At 40.0% G+C, this 21,589-nt stretch overlaps 1 protein-coding gene and 2 long non-coding RNA genes across 5 annotated transcripts in view; 2 read left to right on the top strand and 1 right to left on the bottom strand.

Moving 5' to 3' along the window:
- Positions 1-5,031: 5,031 nt before the first annotated feature.
- LOC122664506 (CWF19-like protein 2) overlaps positions 5,032-21,589 on the bottom strand; it is a 54,561-nt gene continuing 38,003 nt past the window's right edge. For 2 of the 3 annotated variants that reach the window (XM_043860353.1, XM_043860364.1), the window contains exons 10-11: positions 19,174-19,386; positions 5,362-5,926 (exon numbers count right to left, since the gene is read on the bottom strand). In XM_043860353.1, coding sequence (XP_043716288.1) covers positions 5,597-5,926; positions 19,174-19,386 — 543 coding nt within the window. In that variant the 3' untranslated portion in view covers positions 5,362-5,596. Of the gene's footprint in view, positions 5,166-5,361; positions 5,927-19,173; positions 19,387-21,589 lie in introns of those variants that run through there. The other variant, XM_043860359.1, reaches the window with a different exon arrangement.
- LOC122664530 lies at positions 7,253-20,078 on the top strand. Its single transcript, XR_006333345.1, has 2 exons — positions 7,253-7,300; positions 19,960-20,078. It is a non-coding gene; the product is annotated as an uncharacterized LOC122664530 (long non-coding RNA).
- On the top strand, positions 8,814-18,757 carry LOC122664524. The gene is made up of 3 exons (XR_006333344.1): positions 8,814-9,170; positions 11,370-11,374; positions 18,623-18,757. It is a non-coding gene; the product is annotated as an uncharacterized LOC122664524 (long non-coding RNA).

The raw sequence follows: 21,589 nt of genomic DNA, 5'->3' as shown, positions 1-21,589 counted from the left end.
TCTTTTTTTTCTTCTTTTGGTGGGTAGGGAGAGGGGTTTGGTTTTGTTGGGGTTCCACGCTTCCACGCTTCCACGAAACCCATGTAGAGGAATCTGCCAGTCGGGCTCAAAGAATGGGATTGGGCTCCTCTCCTTAGAGGCAGTCAGCAAGTCAACCCATGTAGAGGCACACATCCCAGTCAACCATCGGGATATGTGCGGTACAGCCCACATTTTGGATGCCTCATTGGACACTTATTGAGCGATACACTCCAAACCCTGTTTGGGCTCAGGGCGGGTTTAGTGTAGAAATTCCTTGGATGCCAAACAAACCCTAAGACGGGTTAGGGCCAGAAATTCTTGGCCTTGAGTTAGAGTTGGGCCTGGTCAGGGTTGAGACCTCGGGCTCAACTCGCCCCTGATTTTGGCCCTGATATTGACCTTGATCTTGACCCTGATCTTGTCCCTTATTCGTTTATTGTGTTAGTATTCTAGTATGTGCTCTATGGTTTACTGAAGCATCATTTCTTGGTTGTACCACGTAAAGACAATTCTTTATTTATCAAAAAAAAGAAGTTATGATATATGTGATCAAGGCATATAATTATTTAAAATGAGGCCTAACCATTGTACCAAGGAAAAGAAACATAATAAAATAACTAGAATAATACGAATCTGTCACTTTATTGTGTTGCTATATTAACATTTAGCTATTTTAATTTGCTTATGCAGCAAGAGCCGAGTGAGGGGCATGAACTGTGGGTTTGACTAATGGAGGAGGTCAATATTAGTTTAGGGTCAAGGTCAAGGCCAGGGTTAGGGCTAGGATCAGGATCAGGGCCAGGGCTAGGGCCAAGGTCAAGGTTAGGATTAGGGTCAGGGTCAGGGCCACTAGGCCAAGCCCGGCCCAATCAGGGTGGGCGTGGGCTGGGCTTGGCTCATCAGGGTCAAGATTAAGGTCAGGTTTTTAGACCCTGAGTCTGAGTCTGAGTCAGAGCGGGTCTGGGCCCAGCTAAAGGGACTCAGGGTTAGACTAGGGTTGTAAAAAGTCAGGGCCCAACCCGACCCTGTTGCAGCCCTATGGAGGAAGCTCTTAAACATTAGACATATTGTTTATGATAGAGTTAAAACCTTGATTGATAAGGCTCCACACCTAGGTTATGGCTTGATAACTGGCACCCAAGTGGGATTTTCCTCTCAGTCTTTGGCGACATGATCAAATATGATGTTGGTTCTAGTAGAATGTCTCTTGTTTGCTCTATCCTCTTAGATGGCAATTGGGACCCAGGTCCCCAACTTCTTCATCTCTTGCCTTGGTTTGGGACCAACTTCACTTGGTCTCCAGAAGAACCCCTGGTAGTGGGGATCATGTACAGTGGGTTCCCCCTCCCTCCAAGTGTTTCACCTTTGGTTCAGCGTTGGGAGTTTGTAATATCCAAAGGTAGTGTTGCACCTTGGTGGAATATTGTCTAGTTCAAACATCATATTCCGAGACATAGCTTCATCTCGTGGCAGGCCTTGACTAAATTGACCTCCCTTAGCATATGAGCGATGGAGACATACTGAATACGATACACTAGCATGTTACAAACAATCTGTATCTAGCATGTTGCAATCAGTCATCAAATGTTGGTCATCAAATGCTGAGACTTTTGTGTTGCCACATAGGATGGTTATATCATTCTGGTAAAACTAGGGGTGCAAGTTTGCCTCTATCAGCCCGAACCCACCCTGAGCCTGAACAGAGCTTGAGCTGAGATACTTGGCCTTGAGGGTGGGTCAGGGCTGAAAAGTCAGGGTCGGGTCAGGCTAGGTTGAGGCCTCGGGTTGAGCCCGGCCCGGCCCAGCCTGACCTTGTTTTAAGTTATACTATAAAATATATATATTGATATATTATATATATTAGAAACTTTAAATGTCACACATATTTTGTTATTTAATATATTATATTTGAAAATAATAAGTGATAATATATTTTATTATAGTGTTATTTTATGTAAAATTGATAATCTTTTCCCTAACCCAGCCCAACTCAGTCCATTCCATGCATCTCTTCCTTCCCTCACTCCATGATCAGGGTCAATCAGGGTCAGCCTAACCCGACCCGGAGGGCAGGTTGAGGTTGGATTTTCTAGGCCCTGAGTCAGGGTACGGCTGGGCCTGGGCCCAACTAAGGGGACTCAGAGTTGGATTGGGGTTTTAAAAAGCCTGGCCCAACCCGACCTTGTTGTAGCCCTAGGTAAAACCCTTGGTTCGGACCTCTTTACAATAGAATTTTTATCGTATGCGGTTCCCTGACCGGTGCAGTTTCCTAGTGCCTCTCACAAGAGGAGGGTGGACCCCATCCGGGCAGAGTGTTCGGTCATGTACCCCAGGTGGGTCCCACCCCCTCTTGTGAGAGGCACTAGGGAACCGCACCGGTCAGGAACCATAGACGATAACGATTCCTTTACAATAGGGTGGATATTTTTAACTTGATAGTGTTTGTTTTAAGTTAATTGGAAAAGGTTTTGCATATCGTCAGCTCAAAAATGAAATTGCACACCCTTTCACATATCATTGTTTATGTGAGGGGGTGATATGTCGTAAAAGCCCTACCCCTTTTGTCAAATTTCAAAGAGGGTTCATTTATTCACCCAGAACTGCACTCAGGCAGTGTAGGGAACCCTCTCCCTAAGTTAATTTATTTTTATATATTTTCATAAAAAAGATCATTTAAAAAAATATAGGGTGGATATCTTAAATAGTTGAAGGAAGAAAGTTCTCAATAATTACCGTTGCTAAATGAAAGAGTTTTTATTGTTACAATAAATTTTTTTATTAATAAATACCTTATTTAGCGGTGATTTATATAGATACTCATACTATTGTTGAATGCATTTTTTATTAAAATTAATTTATATTAGAAAACCACCCCCTAATAAAAAATAGTTTATTGAAAACCCACCCGGACAAGGTCGAACAACCCATCCCCTCCCACCCCCTCTTCCCAACCTAACCCAAGCCCAACCCAGTCCCACCACCACCATCACCACCCCTGCCCTACTATGTAGCATAGTTCATTAGACCAAGTATAGATTTAAGTCCAGAGGACACCTACAACAATATGTTCTATTATGTTTAATATATTCATTAGTTCAGTGTTGTTTTTTCGATATTTTGAATCTTATGGAAAATTGTTGGAATTTTAAGTGATTTTAAAATATTAAGATCCAAAATATTATTTTGTATTATAAAAGGTGTTAAAGGATTGAGTCCTTCCTAATAGAAACCTAAATAGCAATGAATATGTCTATTGAAAGACTTATTTGAATGGCTAACAAACAAGCCTTGTGGGGAAAAACATGATTTGTGACATATCGTTTGACGACATCCCTTAGTGGTGTCTCTTCCTCTCCTATGTAAAGAGAAGAGATGTTACTGTTTTAAAGAAATCTTAAATTTGTTTTCCTTTCTATCGTAGCGTGTTTGTATCAATGAATTAATGAGTATAAGATTTGGATATTTTGGGGTGCACCGCATGTGATTAGAGAGTTGTTTTATCTTAGAGGTATAAACACATGGTCAACTCGGTTACACAAATCCGGACGATTAAAAACCTTAAGGAAAGTCTCCAATACAACTCAACTCAACTATGTAATTTTCGAGTTACACTAGAGGATGTGTATTGATGTACTTCTTTCTACAAGAATATATCGATGTTATACTATTTGCCATACTAATCAAATAATTCTTGTATTTACTGTTCCTCTATTATATTTCTAGTCTTATACTTTCTGCCCATCTTATTTTATTCCAACAGTGTCGGTGGGAGACTCGTGCACAAAGTACAATAGATTGCCAAACTTTCTGCTTCATTACTCAGCCGGATGATTAAACATAACTGGGTTCCGTCTTCGCCTCACCACCCCTTCTCTATCTTGAGGGAGGAGGTGGTGGTGGTAGTTGGGGTTGTGGAGGTGTTCCTCCGCCTTGAAGAAGAGGAAAAACGAGGGAGACAAAGGTGCTGATCCTACAATTTTTATATTCAAAATTAAAGAGATAATCATAATTAAAGTTCCTCGTTACACATTTTACAGGTGTCGCCTGAAGAGGCATGTGGGGGCAGGTAATTCCTCTCCCAATGTAGGAAAGTCATCTGAACTTCTCTCGTTACTTGCGTCCTGGAAAGAGCAATACTTGAGCCAACACAGGCAACCTTGCCTGTCCTGAACATGCAGTTTGGCAGAAAATCTCCTCACTGCAAAGCAATACCATCCAGTGAGTAGGTCCCATGGTATCGTTCCTACCTGTCAAAATAGAACTCAATCTCAGCTGATGTAGCAATATAAAATTTTGAAGATTGATTACTTTTAGGAAAACAAATAAATGACTAAAGAAGTCAACACACTGGGGATAAATGATTAAGTTATGATGATAAGTTGCACATATTGCCAATCTACACCTTATCTATTCTATTCAATTGTTGGATTTGCCAAATCATCCTTTCATGTGGCAGAGAGGCTTCCATAGATGGTTTGATCACAAGAAACTTTACCTTTCGGGTCTCATATTTTCAAATATAATTTTTTTAATCATATCCAGAAAGTTGCTTCACAGATGGTCTTCCCAAGAGGAAAACCTTTCAAATACTGATAATTCGGGCCACTTTTTGAGCCCAAATGAATCTTTTAATGAGGAGTTTAAGACTAAAAATACAGCACAAAATGTATCATGAATCTGCAAGATCTTTTATCCAGTATGATAACCGTCCATAACCAAGAAATGGAAGTACAAAATGTACTTCCAGGCGGCCTGGCAGGTGCAATATTTGAGCCAACACAGCCAACCTTGCCTGAGGGAACAGAGTCGGGATCTTCTTGAATGAGTTGGAGAGCCCAATGAGCCATCCGATGGCTGGGCTGGTTGTGCATGCGGGCACACATCCCGAGACACACCCAGTCAGCCCAGCCGTTGGATGCTCATTGGGCACATGCTTCATTGGAGAGGATCCAGACTCGAGGGAACATGCAGTTTGGCAGGCAACCACATTCTCTACAATACCTTATCCATGCAAAGCAATACTATCCAGTAAGTATGGAAGTGTCACTACACAAGTCCTGTAAATCACTGATGGTTAAATCTGCCAGCTCTCTGACCAATGGTGTGCCTCTAATAAGCTGGAACTCATCTATAACGTTCCCTATCTGCAAAAAAATAATGCATGTCATTGTCAGGTTCAGACCCAATCTCCATTTGTGATGCACCTTAACCAAATAGAGGTCAAAGTTTAAACAAAGATTTATCAAACAAGAAAAAGAGAAGACCCAGCTAATGTAGAAACTCACCCAATACCGTATATAGTTGAAGTTATCATAGATCCAAAAATTCTTATAGTCCAGCTCGCCTAACATACATTAGACCAGAGAAGGGGTACTAGCAAAATACGGATGAGAAATAACAATTTTTTAACAGAAAGGGATACATGCATTTAGGAGATCCATGGTAATAATGCTCAAATGAACTCATGCCTATGATACAATTGCTGGCCCAAGGATGGCGCACAAGTATAACCATTGATATGCACAATAAAGGATTTATTTACCAGAAATTTCATACAAGTGAAAGATTTTGATAGTCAACCAAGCTGTTTTGTCCAATCAAAAGGCCCCCATTCTCGGGCAAAGCTCACAACTGCTTGTTTTTGTGTCTCCACCGACTCATACTTCCGGCGACGATACATGTCTTCTTCTGGCAGATGTAGCATGCCTCTGATAACATTCAAGCCAAGGCTGCTTTTGAATTCTTTTTCATCATCGATCACGTGAACAAACCCCTTATTTAGACCAAACTCAACATGGAAGTAAGGGAAGTCCTTAGGGATTGAAGCACGTAAACCCTTCTCGCTTGTGTCAATAAGCTTCTTTGCATTGTGCTGGCTCCACTCATCTTCAGCTTCATCAATTGCCTGAAAAACCAAATAATTGAGAGAGGTACATGAAAACCAAACTCAACGAAAAATAATATATAGAACATAGAAGACAAAAAGAAGAAAAAAGAGGCTTTTAGTTAATGGTTTTTTAAGGAAATGCAAGGTGATCAGAAGACAGGTTGCAACAAAATCAAAATTGCAGTTGTCCATAACAGGAAGTAACAATAACCAAGCAATTTGTCATATACAACTGAATAGTGGTTATCCAAGAATATCTGATTGTCTTGTTTGATGAAATAGGAATATCTGATTTTCACATGAAATATAAGTTGCCAACATAAAAAAACCACAAAGTTAATAACAAAATTCAACATATAATCTAAGAAAATATTCAAAACATAAGAAGCTTTCGTCAGTAATATAAGAAAGGGAGAGGGTTCTTTGCCTGGCAGCATGGCCCCTGCACCACCCTTTTTTGCATTCACGAGGGGTGGGGTGGTCATTTCACCTCCCTTAGTGTCTGTGCGCACGGCGCAGTCGCCACGCTGTCAAGCAGGGTTGATGTATCTCGGCTGTCCAGCAAGAAACACAGCCGCAGGAGTAGGGATTCCCCTACACCAGAAGCACCATAGGATAGGTGTAGGGATTCCCCTACACCAGCAGCACTGTAGGGTAGGTGTAGGGATCCCCCCTACACCAGCATAAATCGCGGGATCTTGATTAGGTTTTTATTGGTCTTTTATTTAGTCTTTTAATTGAGTTGTAATCCTAATTGGGAATCCTAGTTTTATTGAGAATCCAACTTAGGCTCTAGTTTCTATTTTGTTGGGAATCCTAGTTGGGAATCCTAATTAGAGTCTAGTTTCTATTTTGTTATTTGTCACAGCCCTTAGGCTATTTAAACAATGTAATCAGCTCTTGTGAGCCCACGATTGAATGAATATAATCGTTGTTGCTTTTGCAATTGTCATTCTAGAGATTGGAAAGGTGAGAAGCCTAGTGTGAGACTCCCATCCCATCATCATACTCAATCCCCTCTGACGCAGGTTCATCATAGAAATTGGCTTATTTCTTTAGAAATAGGCCTAGGGTTGGGTTATATACATGTTGGGCCTTTATTCTCAAGGGTTTTCTATGTATTAGGCCACTTTAATGAGCCTAAACTAGGGGTAGATAGGTTGCATACGGGATTAGCCCAATACTTGGTTTATTTTTATGTTTTTTTAATTGAACCGGTTCAAATTGGTTGCATCCAATTAGTTCAATTTAAGTGATCATGTGACTTGGTTAAGTGGTCATGTGACAACTTAAGTGGTCATGTGATGTAAGTTGGGCTGGATTAGGACTCTATAAGTCCAGCCATGTTTTGAGTCTATTTCTTTTAGTATTTTAGTTTCCTAGTTAGTTTAAGTTACCTAATAGGTTAGGGATAGGGTTAGGGCTTTCCTTTTTTGTGTCTAAGTCTATTTTTGAGTCTTCTATATAAGTTTGTAAGGGAGGCCAGCATTGAATACGAATTTGATTAATAAAAACTCAGCTTTATGCTTGCTGCCTTTATTGCTGCCATTGCTCCCTTTGTGTGAGTGTTGCCTTGTGGATCTCAAGGTGAAGGGTGAGTGGACTCTCATGACTCCTTGCGTCTGCCCAGTACCGGGAGGTTCTTCTTCTTCATTCAAGCTTCTTCATGTTGCTGCTGCTGCCTCTGAAGGAGATCAAACCAGTAAGTAATCTGAGTTTCCTACATATATCCTTGCCCTCTTCATCCTCTAACCTAATCCACACCCCCCTCCATCCATCAAACCCTAATTTCCATTAAACCTGCAACTCCTACCTTAACTAGGACTCCTTCATAACTTCAGATCTGTCCATCAGTTTCAAACCAAACTTACAGCATACAACCCCCACACTTCTCCCTACACTCTATCCTAAAACCCAGCTCATAACTCCCACTCTATCCCCTCCATTCCTCCACTCCATTAAACCCAAAACCTGCAACTCAATTCTGTCCAGAATTGCAGAATTTTAAACTTAACCAAATCCAATTATTTTTATCCCATAATGACCTCCTAGACCTGCATATTAAAGCCATATAAGACGCATTCCCAAATTCCCATCCTAAACCCTAGAATTAACCTAAAACCTAGTGATGTCCATTCGAACCAACAACCCCTTTTGCTATTGGTCCTGTTATCTGGCTCCTAGTAGGTCTCCTACCTATCTAGGACTACATTGCCCTCCATCTTCTATTCTTCTATTTCTGTTGCTGGTTCTTCAAGGTTATCAGCTATGCAAATACAAGAGGATTTCTACATCCGATCTGGTGATTATTTTCATTCTGTCAAGAGGGCCACTTGATTCTTATTTGTGAGATATCACATCACAGATCTGATTGATATCAACATTCTTCCATTGAAGGCATCGAGTGACTTGATCAACCAAGTCTTAACTGCTGCAACACCAAATCTCCATATCAGGCCATCAGAATTCAATAAATTTTGGAGTACAAATCTCTGCAAATAGCTTCTCCACTCGATCCAAATCTGTAAGTAATCTGCTGGCTGATTTGGTATTTATCCACTAAACTTCTAATTCTCACTGTGGTTGCTTACTTGACGAACTGTTGATTAAAGACCTTTATTGTTGGGACTGTTTATCCTTTACTGTGGGTGATATCTGGGGTTAAGATTACTTGTAATCTAGCCTTACATTAGGGTTCTTTTTCCCTATTAGAAAAGACAACATGGCTGATAAAAGTCAGAAGAAACATCAATAATCAACCATTTCTGGAAGCTTTCTTAATGTTTCTTGTTCTTCTAGTCTCATTGAATTCTTCAAGAACCATTACTTATGGGAAACCAAATTACTTTAATATTCAAGTACGAGTACTATTCCAGAACTTGAAAGCTTCCAAGTCAAAATCATTCACAAAAGATGCAACTGAAAAGAATCAAAACAGGCCTCAGCAGAAATCATCATTTCATTAGAGTTGAAACCACTGTTTTCTTTATCTTTTTCTTAAACATTTTTGAAACAATAAGTCTATTTTTTTTTTGGTCTTATTCAGGTCTCAACTTTTAATTAGGCCTAGTGAGAGCTACTGGACTGTATTCTTCTTTTCAATTCATGAAATGTGCTTCTGTTCTAGAAAGAAGAGCTAAGTTGATGCACGACACATATTGCCCCGATACAGCACAAATACATCAACACTACGATATATTTATCATTGAATATACTTGTTTTGAACTACCAGGACAACAAAAATTAGTGAAGCAAGTTTAAAGTTTAAACAAAGTGTTGTAAATGGGTACAAGGGTAGAATTGTCTATTTGTCTATTAGGGCTAAAACTGTCCTGTACCCTATTCTAGATTGTTCTTCTCCATATTATAAATAAAGAGGGTGTGTGTCACATGAGACACAAGTCACATTTTTCCTAATCTCAACATGGTATCAAAGCGGGATGGACCTAGGGATCCACACCCTGATCGACTCTCTTCCGTCTCTCTCTCTCCTCCTCGGTTTCTCCCCCAACACCGCCACCACCAGCCCTTCCACCTAGCACTACCGCCACAGGAGCCAGCGGGAGGTAGCGCCACCATCTCTGCCACCCTCGGTGGTTCTTTTTAAATCATCGAGGGCTTTTTTTCTGGTCCCTCCTCTTGTTCGATCAGCTCTCTTGTGATGTATAAACTATTAAGAGCTGCTCCATTATTCTTTGTGTGAATCTCTTTGGGAATGGTTCATGATTTAGTTCTCTTCTTCATCCCTTTATGTTGTTTTCTGAAGGCCAATCCCTGCTTTTTCTTCACCAAAGCTTCATTGTTTTTCAGGGCCACTCCGTGCTGTTCGACTTTTTTTTGGAGAAACCCTGCTACACAATTTTTTTGGTTTTCTCTTGTGATTAAAAGCCACACGCTCTATTATGCCAAAGACTTCTAAGATCTCTACTGCATCTACTAGGATGGAAGGCTCTACTCAGGGAAATTATATTTCCTTCCAAGTGTGTTCTATCAAACTGGACACCACGAATTTGATTTGGTCACACTCGTGTTGCATATCTATCAGATCCCGTGGATATTATGGGTACTTTACTGGAGATGCAATAAAACCTACGATTGCAGGTGCGACTCTTGATGAATGGGAATGTGAAATTCATCAGTTATGGCTTTTCTTGTCAATTCTATGCAAACCTCAAATTGCCCATGGCTATCTCCTTGATTCGGCTGCCAAGATTTGGAAGGTTGCCCAAGACACATACTCCTAGGTTGGGAACGATGCACAAGTCTAAGAACTCCACAAGAAGGTCCATGAACTGAAGCAAAAAGAACTTACTCTGTCACAATATTATGTTGAGTTACATAGTTTATGGCAGGAGTTGGATTTTTATGAAGAGTTTTAGGCCACCACATTGGTTGACGCAACCAATTTCAAGAAGCGTGAGGACAAGCTTAGAATTTATGATTTCTTGGCAGCCCTGAATATTGAATATGATCAGCTTCGTGCACAGGCTCTGATTCGTGACCCTTTTCCTACTGTGGAGCAGACTTATTTTATGATTTAGTTGGAGGACAACCGTCGTTTGTTATGCTTCCCTATCCCATTTTGGCACCTCTAGAAAGATCAGCTTTTTTTTCTAGTAACCAGTCCCGTGGTGAGCCCTCACGGCATGGTGGTTCCTCATCAGAGAAGGCTCCTGTGAAGTGTGACTACTATGGTAAGGAGCGTCACACTAAGGATTTCTGCTGAAAGTTACATGGCCGGCCTACTGATGCCTTTAGTCTTGGTCATTCCAACCAAACTCAGGCTATTCACACTGAGACAGCCGTCCTTGCTCCTATTGCTCCAGGCTCCTCTTTGTCTCCAGATGAGCTCAGTGCCTTTAGACGCCTTCTCTCTCTCGTATGGATCAGCCTCACCCTGCATATGCCTCATCTGCATCTATTGCTGCCCCCATGATGCAGCTCCAAGTAGGAAGAAGAAGAAGAAGAAGCCCTGAACTTGGGGCTTGAATAGGGAGCCATAGACTAGGATTATTATTTTCCATACTTAAGTTTATTTTTCCTGTTTTTAGATTGAACCGGTTTAGAATTGGTTGCACCCAATTGGTTCAATTGGTCTAATTTAAGTGAAGTGTTCCTATTGGTTAATAGGTCCTTAAATCCTATTGGCTAATATGAAATCTTCTTTTAAATTAGTTGTTTTAAGTTAGATGTCTTTTAACTTAGGTTAGTAGGATTCAATAAGTCTTTTACTATTTTAAGTCATTAGTTTTAGTTTTAATTCCTTCCCTTCCACGATTTTGTGAAGGAGAGGTCATTAAATTGTATTAGGATTTGGCATAAAGCCATATTATAAATAAGTAAATCGTGGAGGGCTCCCCCACATTGAATTTGAATTAAAAAAGACTATTACTGCTGGCCAATTCCTGCTGCTGCTGTTCCTGCTCCTTTGTGAGTGATATCCTTGTGGATTTCAAGGTAGATAGGGTGGGTGGATTCCTGCGACTCCTTGCATCGAGACGGTCGAGAGGTTCCTTCAATTGTCAATAGGGATGTAAATGGATATTCGTAAATCCGTATTCCGCGTTCGTATCCGTTTAGGAGAATCCGAATCCTTCCAAAACTAATCGGATACGAATATGATAATCCCCCTATCCGACCGATTATTATCCGATTCGTTTAGCAGTCCGATGATAATAAAATATCTGAAATATAACTCTGTGTTTGTCTATGCTTTTAAGTTACCTTATTGGATTTTGTTATCTTATTTTTATAAATTTATAAGTTAAGATAATGTGATTCTTTTTCTAGATTTGCTATTGGTTTATTTATAAATTTAGGGTTTTTTACAATTACCACCCCAAAAACTTTACTATTTACTATTACCCCCCCCCCCAAAACTTTCAAACAACTATTACCCCCAATGTTGCAAACTAATTACTAAATGGACCCCACCGTTACAGACCCGTAACGGTGGGGGTTAATAGTGATACAAAACCGTTGTCACGGATTTTTTAGGACGAAAATACCCTTGATCAAAAGTGAAATAAACCTGTGGAGTTTATCCCTTCCGACGACGGTTGCAGGCTTACAGCGGCGAGTTTGACGAGTCTCCACTCTCCATCTAAAGGTATTGGATTGCAGCATGTCTTCTCCCTTCTCAATTGATTGGAAGGCCCATTCACAGACTTGTGGTACAAAGGAGTACAAATGTGATTGTGGAACCATCTTCTCCAGGTTTGCTATTTTTTCCTTTTCTGGATCGATCCATTAACTTGGGTTTTTTATGATTCTTATTGAATGGGTAGTTCAAATTTTTATAGTAACAGAGCTTGATCAAAGAGGGTATCTCATGTTCATACTAACATTAATGGAGATCTGAGAAATGGCCGACAAAATAATGAATCTCTTTTACATCCCTTTGGATTTTTTTTTCTTCTACTTCGTTGAAGACCTACTGTATTACACAACCCACAGTCCGCATGTAGATATTCCTCTGCTTCCACACTTCTAAAGGGAAGGAGAAATGAACAAGCCATGATAGAATAGAAGAGCAAACCTGATTATCGATTCTCAACGTTCCAGGTTGCAGATCTCGTGATTCTTGTCTGCAATTACTACGTTACTTCCAAAATAAAACAGATCTGCTTGTAAAGATCGATCATCAAGGGTTTACACCAGATCTAAACCTTCAATCCTCTACCATATTTGAAGTTTTATTTAGAACAATAGGGCATTGCGAGTCACGGTGACTGAAAATCAAGTTTGGGATTTCGGAGTTGGGAGAATGGAGTCACGGGGACTGAAAATCAGGTTTGGGATTTGGGCGTTGGGAGAGTGGAGAAGAAGGGTCACGGAGAATGGAGAAAATCGTGTGAAAAGGTTTCACTGAAACCCTATTTAGCCATATATGCCCTTTTTACCCATTATTTATTATTTATTTATTACCTGTGGATATGATCCCTTCCGGCAACGGATGCAGGCTTGCAGCGGCGAGTCTTGCAAGTCTCCACTCTCCAATGGATGCAGGCTTGCAAAGGCATTTAGGGTTCGAGCTTGGTTTGGGAGAAAAGGAGGGCTGAGACGAAGTTCTTCTTCTTCCTCCGGTTTGCTGCAATAGGTGAGGTGGAGAGGATGAAGTGAAGAGGGCTAACACGAAGTTGAAAATCAAAGGGTTTATTTCACTTTTGACCAAGGGTATTTTCGTTCTAAAAAATTCGTGACAACGGCTTTGTATCACTACTAACCCCCACCGTTATGGGTCTGTAACGGTGAGGTCCATTAGTAATTAGTTTGCAACATGGGGGGGGGGGGTAACCGTTATTTGAAAGTTTTTTTTTTTTTTTGGGGGGGGGGGGGGGGGGGGGGAATAGTAAATAGTAAAGTTTTTGGGGTGGTAATTGTAAAAAACCAATAAATTTATAAGTTAAGATAATGTGATTCTTTTTCTAGATTTGCTATTGGTTTATATATATTGTTTTATGCACTGTGATACATGGAATTACTTATCTATTAAAAAATCAAAAGTAAAAAACATAAGAGAATAAAAGACTAAGAAGAGTAGAAGAAAGGGTAGTTACCGAACTCTCAAGTCTCCCTAACCCTCATAATAAAAACGGTAAATATGTCAACGGATAGTCGAAAAATCTTATTCGATCCGTATTCATATCCATTTAGGAGAATCTGTATTCAAAAAATCACTATCCGGAAATTATCCGAATCCGTCTGAATAAAATCGGATACGAATATGATAATGCGACTATCCGACCGAATTCGATCCGTTTACATCCCTAATTGTCAAGCTGCTGCTGGTGGATTCCTGTGGTGAGTTTGAAGTTAATTCTGTTTTTTCATTCCTTCTCCTTCCCCATTCGATCCCTTTATTTTTAATTTGAATCCCATAAACCCTAATTCATCTAGAACCTGTCCAGCCTTCATCCTTCATCAGTTTTCATCCAAAATTTAACCACAGATCCCTTACTGCCCTCCCTCCACTCGACCTAACCTGTAGCCTCAATTGTCCATCAAAACCCTAGTCCCCTCACTCACATAAAACCCAAAAACACCCTAAATTCTGTAAAACTCAATTTAGCCATCAGAAAACCTTCATATTACAGTCGAACATTCCCCTCCCTGTTTAGAAAACTTGACCTCAGCCCCAGCCCTTAAACACCACTTTAAACCCTAAATTCCATTGTTTTCCTAAAACCTAAAACCCAAAACCCTAACCCTAGAGTTTCAGAATTTTAATTTCTGTTTAAACCTATTCAAAACCTATTCCATTAGCTTCCTTTTGACCTGCATATCATTACTAAATAAAACCCTAGCTCAAATCCCTAATCCTAATCCTAATTCTGCCCTAGTTTACCTATTTTGCCTAGCCAGACCAGCAGCCTTATTTAGATCCTGTTGCTTGGCCTCTAATAGGATCCTCCTCCTATTTAGAGATACATTACCCCGCTGATCCTCACCATGCCAATTCAGGTACTCCTTTTGCTGGTCTAAGTACGTCTGTTGCACCTACTCTGATCACATGACTGGTTCGCCAACTTATTTTTCTAATACTCTCCCTGTTCTGGTAAAGATAGGGTCCGGGTAGCTGATGGGTCCCTCTCCCTTATCTTTGGAAAGGGCTCCATCAAATGCTCTCCCCCATTGTCCCTTTTCCCTGTTTTGCATGTTCTAAATTTTTCTACTAACCTTTTGTCCATCAGTAGTCTTACTTCCAATCTTAACAGCAAAGTTACATTTTTCCCTTCTCAATTTGTGTTTCAAGATCTGGTGACAGGGGCAACCATTGGCTCTGCTAGAGTACATGGTGGTCTGTATCTGTTTGATGAACACTCTCCTTCACTCTCTGGTCAAGCTCTTCAGATAGTATCTCCTAGCGATTCTGACTTACATTAGTGGCATAGGTGTTCAGGTAATTCCCTCTTGGGAACATTAGCTCATCTTTTTCCTTCTTTTAAGCATTGTAAATCGAGTGATTTTTTTTGTGAGGCTTGTGTTTTGGCCAAACAAAATCGATCAGTCTATTCTAGTTCAAATAATAAAAGTGCTGTTAGATTTAAAATGTCTTTTATTTTTTAAGTTTCAAAAAGGTTTTGATTGCTTTGTTATGGTGTGGGACCCATGTGATCAAGGAAGTAATGGTTGAATTCCAAAGGATTGTAATATCCTATGGGTACCCTAAAGTCCATTCATGGTCACTATTATGAGTGGTAAGTTGGGTCAAGAATATTGATTGAGATTAATTTTATTTATGAAATTAATTCTCAATTCATGGCCATAGGTTATGTTATTCCCTTTATGGGGTTTTAAGGCCTTTCATGGTCGTTAGTGGGGAATGAATGAATTAGGAATCAATTCTCAATTCATGTCCATAAGTTTTTTCTCCAATTCAATTGGCCATTACTTGGTAGTTACTCTTGGGGATTCCAAGGGTATGCAAGGGTAGGTTTTGGGTCTATATAAACCCAACCAAATACATTCATTGCAAAATACACATTTTTTATATACATCCATGCCCACACATTGCAATCACATGAGGTTTATTTTTCTTCCCCTCTTTTCTTCTAAGTCTGTGTAAGGTTAGAGGGTTGCTATGCTAAAGCTCTTGGCTCCTTCAAGGGACTAGAAGAACTGCTTTATCTTCTAGTTGGAGGTTGTTTTATCTTGGGGTAGTAGTGCAGAACAATCCTTGGCAGTAGGAGGCATCAATTACCTTAAAGGCAGCACCACAAGTGTGACTCAACCTCAATTCTATTGCAGTTCGTTCAAGTTGTTGCAGGTATGACTCAATATCGAATTCAAGATTTGGTCTTCTCATTTCAGCCAAAGGTCAAAATAACACCAGCCTAGTTTCGATTGCTTAAGCTATTGTATTGCAATTTGTGTTATTTCAATTGTTTGTAAGAAATTGTAATACAATTACCCAACAAGTGGCACTCCTTTTTTATTAATTCACTATGATATTTGGGGGCCTTCCCATTGTACTTTTATTACTGGCTTCTGTTGGTTTGTCACTTTTATCGATTGTCACTCTAGAACTACTTGGATTTATTTGATGCGGAGCAAGGGGAGGTTTTTTCTTGCTTTTAGCACTTCCATCATATGGTTCAGCCCCAATTCACTCCCACGGTTCAGGTGCTCTGCAGTGATAATGGTCGTGAATACATGGAGGGCTCTTTTCAGTCTTACCTTGTACCCATAGAATTTTACATCAAACCAATTATATTGATAATCCTGCTCAGAATGGGGTTGCGTAAAGGAAGAATCGACATCTTTCAGAGGTGGCTCGCTCTCTTATGTTTGAAATGCATGTCCCTCCAAAATATTTGAGTGATGCAGTGATGACAACAACCTTCCTCATCACTCGCATGCCATCTTGGGTGCTTGATTTTCGCTCTCCTCTTGATGTTCTCCAAGAGTCTTCTACATTTCCCATGGTAAACTTGATTCTGCCAGTCAAAAAGGATACAAGTGTTACCATCCTCCCACTCGGCGTTGATTTGTGACAATGGGTGTGATTTTTCATGAGTTTGTGGCTTACTACTCTGCGACTCCTCTTCAAGAGGAGCCTTCTTCTATTTCTCTGGAAGATGAGTCACCTCTTGATGTGCTGTCATCGTTAGTTTTAGATACTCACATTTAGGGGGAGATTGTTCCACAGGACACTACTCTGCCTAGACTAGAGATGTGTGTCTATGTTCAAAAGCAGCATAAGCAGCCCATTGTGACCATCGCAGCTACTCTACCTAGTTAATCGCCGCCCCTTGATCTTGATTCAGGTCTTGCTCTAGTTCCCTTCAACAAATGTGATTCTTCAACCTCTCCTGTCAATGACTCCTTGGTTGATCCCACACTTGATTTACCTATTGCTATCCGCAAAGGTATTCGGTTTTGCATTATTCACCCCATTGCTCAGGTTGTCTCTTATGATTCTCTTTCTCCTTCCTAATACACTTTTGTGTCTTCTCTTTCCTATGTTTCTATTCCTAAGAACTAGCAGGATGCTTCTAAGAATTCACCATGGAAGGCAGCTATGGTTGAAGAGATGCAGGCTCTGAGGAAAAATGATACGTGGGATCTTGTCAGTCTTCCTCCTCCAAAGAAGACTGTTGGTTGTAAATGGGTCTTCACAGCTAAGCAGAAGGTTGATGGTACAGTTGACCGGTATAAGGCAAGGCTTGTTGCCAAGGGCTTTACACAGACATATTGGATAGTTTATCAGGAGACCTTTGCACCAATAGCAAAGTTAAACACTGTCCGTGTTCTTTTATCCCTGGCTGTCAATTTGGGATGGGACCTACAACAATTTTATATCAAGAATGCCTTTCTTCATGGGGAAATTGAAGAAGAGGTATATATGGATATTCCACCGGGTTTTGATTCTCCTAAGACTTAGGGAAAGGTGTGCAAGCTTAAACTTACCTTAAATGGATTGAAACAATCACCTAGTAACTGGTTTGGGAGGTTTCACAGGGCTATGGTGTCGGTTGGTTACACTCAAAGCAATGCTGACCACACACTGTTCATCAAGCGATCTACTGGTAAGATTGTTATTTTGATTATCTACATTGATGATATTGTTGTCACCGATGGTGATGTTGATGAGATCTCTCGGCTCAAAGGCTACCTGAGTACTAAATTTAAAATCAAATACTTGGGACAGCTTCGTTATTTCCTTGGAATTGAGGTGGCTAGGACTACTTAAAGGATCTTCTTGCCTCAAAGGAAATATACTCTTGACCTTCTATCTAAGACAATACTTTTGGGATGCAAACCGGCTGACACTCCTATTGATGCAAATGCTAATCTCTTGAACAAAGAAGGTGAGCTAGTTGATAAGGGAAGATATCAGCGTTTGGTTGGCTGATTGATTTATCTTACTCATACCCGTCCTGACATTGCTTATGCCATCAGCTTAGTTAGTCAGTATATGCATGACCCAAATTCCACACATATGGAAGCAATTTATTGTATTCTCCGCTACTTGAAGTCTGCTCCAGGCCGTGGTTCCTTTTCTCTCCTCATCATCATCTTCAAGTTGAGGCTTTTACTGATTCTTATTGGGCTAGCTCTCCTAACTATCGTCAATCTACCACAGGTTATGGCACCTTTGTAGATAGTAACTTGGTTACTTGGAGAAACAAGAAGCAGGCTGTTGTGGCTTGTTCTAGTGCTGAAGCAGAATTTCGTTCTATGGCACATGACATTAGTAAGCTCTTATGGCTCCATGAGTCCATGGTCTTCTTCTTGATTTGGCTGATCTTGTTATTCTTCCTATGATGCTCTACTATGCTAGCAAATCCGCCATCAGCATTGCCCATAATCCAGTTCAGCATAATAAGACTAAACATGTGAAGATTGATCGTCACTTCATCAAGGAGAAGTTGGAATCCGGTCTCATTTGTGTTCCCTTGGTCCCTTCTCTTGATCAGTTGGCTGATGTATTTACTAAGGGACTTAGTGGTAGGACTTTTCATTCTATTGTTTCCAAGTTGGGCATGTGTGATATATATGCACCAATTTGAGAGGGAGTGTTGTAAAAGTGTACAAGGGTAAAATTGTCTATCTGTCTATTAGGGCTAAAACTGTCCTGTACCCTATTCTAGAGTGTTCTTCTCCATATTATAAATAGAGGGCCTCTGTCACATGAGACACAAGTCATATTTTTCCCAATCTCAACACAAAGCTTTCAAATTCAATGAAAATTACTCTCATGTTCACAAGCTTGTTCAGAACAAGTGCCAAACATTCAATTTATAGTTTTCAAAGCATCACACAAGGCAAATTTAATGCTCAAGGCAACCAGTCACCTTATGCATCAAGGAGCCAAGACCCTGAAGATGAAGGAACAATAGCTTGAATATGGAAAAAATAGCTGGAATGTACAACCCAACTTAAGTGCCTAAGCTTTACCTTGGCTTGCCTCTGGCAAGATGACAACATGATGCTATTTTAACATTATCTTAAACCGGTCTGATAAATCTTATAATTAGCTTTCTCAGTACTTCGCAAACTTTCCAGCCTTTTCCCTATAGCTTATTATTTTGTATAAAGATCCAGCTTCCATATAGGAAACTTCATCCCTTTACAGTCTTTTTCCCTTTTCAACTGAACTTTGTCATTTCATCAAGAAAAAGAAAAGCAAATTCAGGAAGAAACAAGAAACACGATTACAATATATTCCAAGGAAGAAATTCAAGGACATCTATTTACTAACTAAAAATATACAATAAGCAGAACTGCGATATACTTGATGATAAAATATAAGAGCTGACCTTCTTAAAATAAAGAGGAGCCTGCCTCGCTATATCTTGTGGTAAAGGAATGCACTCCACCATGCAATGGCGGCGTTGCTGCGCCAATCCCATCACAGTTTCAAGAAACACTACATCTTTCTCTTGCTTTGCAAACATCATGATGAGGCACTTCTTGAAGTTGCGAATTTCCTCCCACACATTATTGTCAACATTTCTTGTGGCTGATTCATGCTGTATATGGGAAAGATAATCGTTACCATCCAAATCCTGATGAGAAAGAAGGGGGGGAAGGGACAAACAAACAAAAGGGAGAGGTTTTCTTGGATAGCCCAAATATATGCCATGTGGCTGGTTGTCAATTTTTTGTCAACAGCTAAACCCAAAGGATCCCTGCTCACATGTTCAGATTTAGTCCACATGGAGTTGGCCTAGCGACAGCTGAGAAATGATTTGAAAGGGGGGGGGGGGGGAAGAGAGACAGCTGAAAATACAACAGAAAATGCTAATATATTAATGCAGATAGATCACCTAAATGGACTTGTCTTAGTGGAAATAAGCTTTGGGTTGGGTTATGTATGTGTTGGTCCTATGATCCCATGAGTTTTCATTGTAATGGGCCACTTTAATGAGCCTATAATGTGGGTGGAGGACTAGAGGCTAGGCATACGGGATTACTTAGTTAAGTGTTTTTGTATCTTTATTTTAATTGTTATTAAGTGTTTTAGTTGGGCTGGACTAGGCTTCTATAAGTTCAGTCCTGTTTTGACCCTCCCCATACCCCGCAGACTTCCCTAGTCAATTTAGGGTGCCTAATTAGTTAAGGATGGGGTTAGGCCTTTCCTTTTTAGTGTAAGAGTCTGTTTTCGAGTCTTCTATATAAGTTTGCAAGGGGATCTAACATTGTACACGAATTTTGATGAATGAAAAGGCTATTGTTGCTCTCCTTCTCCATTGGTGAAGAATCTCTTGTGTTTGATTAGAAAACCCCTTGTGTTTGATCAAGGAAGAAAGAATTGATGTCTAATCCAATCGACACCTTGCGGTGTGAAGCCCGGGTGGATCTATCTTGTGTTCTTGCTCTCGTACTACTGATGGTTGGCAGATTCTTATTCACATTTTCAGATCACAGCAATTATCAAGTAAGTTTGTTCTTGATTTTCTGCAACTAGAACCATAGATTCTAGGCATTCATATACAAGGGTTTTTTTAAGATTAAGCAAACCAGCCACCAAAACATCTTGAGATTTGAATCACATGTTCATGAACCCTAATGATGAAGTCGTTCAAATTTGACCTAATTCTGACCATTGGATCTTAAGATAATTCAGATTTCCTATTCCACCCCTACCCTCCATTAGAGCTACTGTTTAGGCCATCCCATATCTGAACCCCTATCCTATTGTTACTAGGATTACCCCCTATTTTCTGATTTAACCAACAGATTAATCTCAGGTTTTCAGCAAACATTCTGCCCCTTATTTCTTGAACTCAATTTGAATATTAGTCTATTCTGACCATCTAATTTGCTGTTATATAAAATCTCCTAATCTGAACTATTTCTTTGATTAAAAGATCTTGTTTTTTGCTACTGTTTTGAACCTTCAAATACAGTACTACATTAAGTGGTATCAGAGCTACGGCAGAGAATGGTTCAAGGCTTCCAGACCCACCTGATCCTATGAATAAACTATTGGAGATGTTACAACAATTATGTGATCAGTTTACAGCATTAGTGAACTGAATTCCTACATCCATACAAGACAGTTATGCACCTCTTGAAGGTGTGGCAAAACATCCGACACAGTCTACAACAAACAACCATACTCAAAGGTTCATGGATAGAGGTCCAAAGAGTGTTTACACATCCTATACACCCTTTGAAAATCAGGGAATTAATAGAAAGCCACCTCTTGGTTCAACTGTTAATAATATCAAGAGAATTCAAAGAGGGAGTACATCTGAAAAACAACACATACTACAGGAGGACTGATATTACTAGAATAAGAAAAATCCTGAAGTTCCCTAATTTGCTGGACAGACAGATCCATACCTATTCCTTGATTGGTTAGATTCTCTAGAGGAATATTTTGGCTGGTACAAAACGACTTGAGGCAAGGAAGCTTCACTTTGTTTACTTGCGATTGATTGGTCGTGCTAGAGAATGGTGGAGATTCCATGAAGAGAGGCTTAAAGTTAAAAGACATGAACCTAGGAGGCTAGGACTTGGGAAGAGATGAAGCACGAGTTAAAGAACAAGTACCTACCAGAGCATATCCAAAAGAAACTTGCCCTTTGACAAGGTTACTACCAAAAGTCCTTCAGAACTGAAAACAACTTTAAACATCCATCAATGAAATTCAATTCGCAAGTTGACGATTTTTGGAAGTCTGACATCAACAATGTTAAAGCGCAAGCTAAGCTCAACTTTGCACCT

Source organism: Telopea speciosissima, chromosome 1 (genome assembly GCF_018873765.1).
Source record: "Telopea speciosissima isolate NSW1024214 ecotype Mountain lineage chromosome 1, Tspe_v1, whole genome shotgun sequence".
NCBI classification, from domain to species: domain Eukaryota; kingdom Viridiplantae; phylum Streptophyta; class Magnoliopsida; order Proteales; family Proteaceae; genus Telopea; species Telopea speciosissima.
The sequence above is the reverse complement of the archived record's forward strand: the minus strand, read 5'-3'. Positions and strand labels throughout refer to the sequence as shown.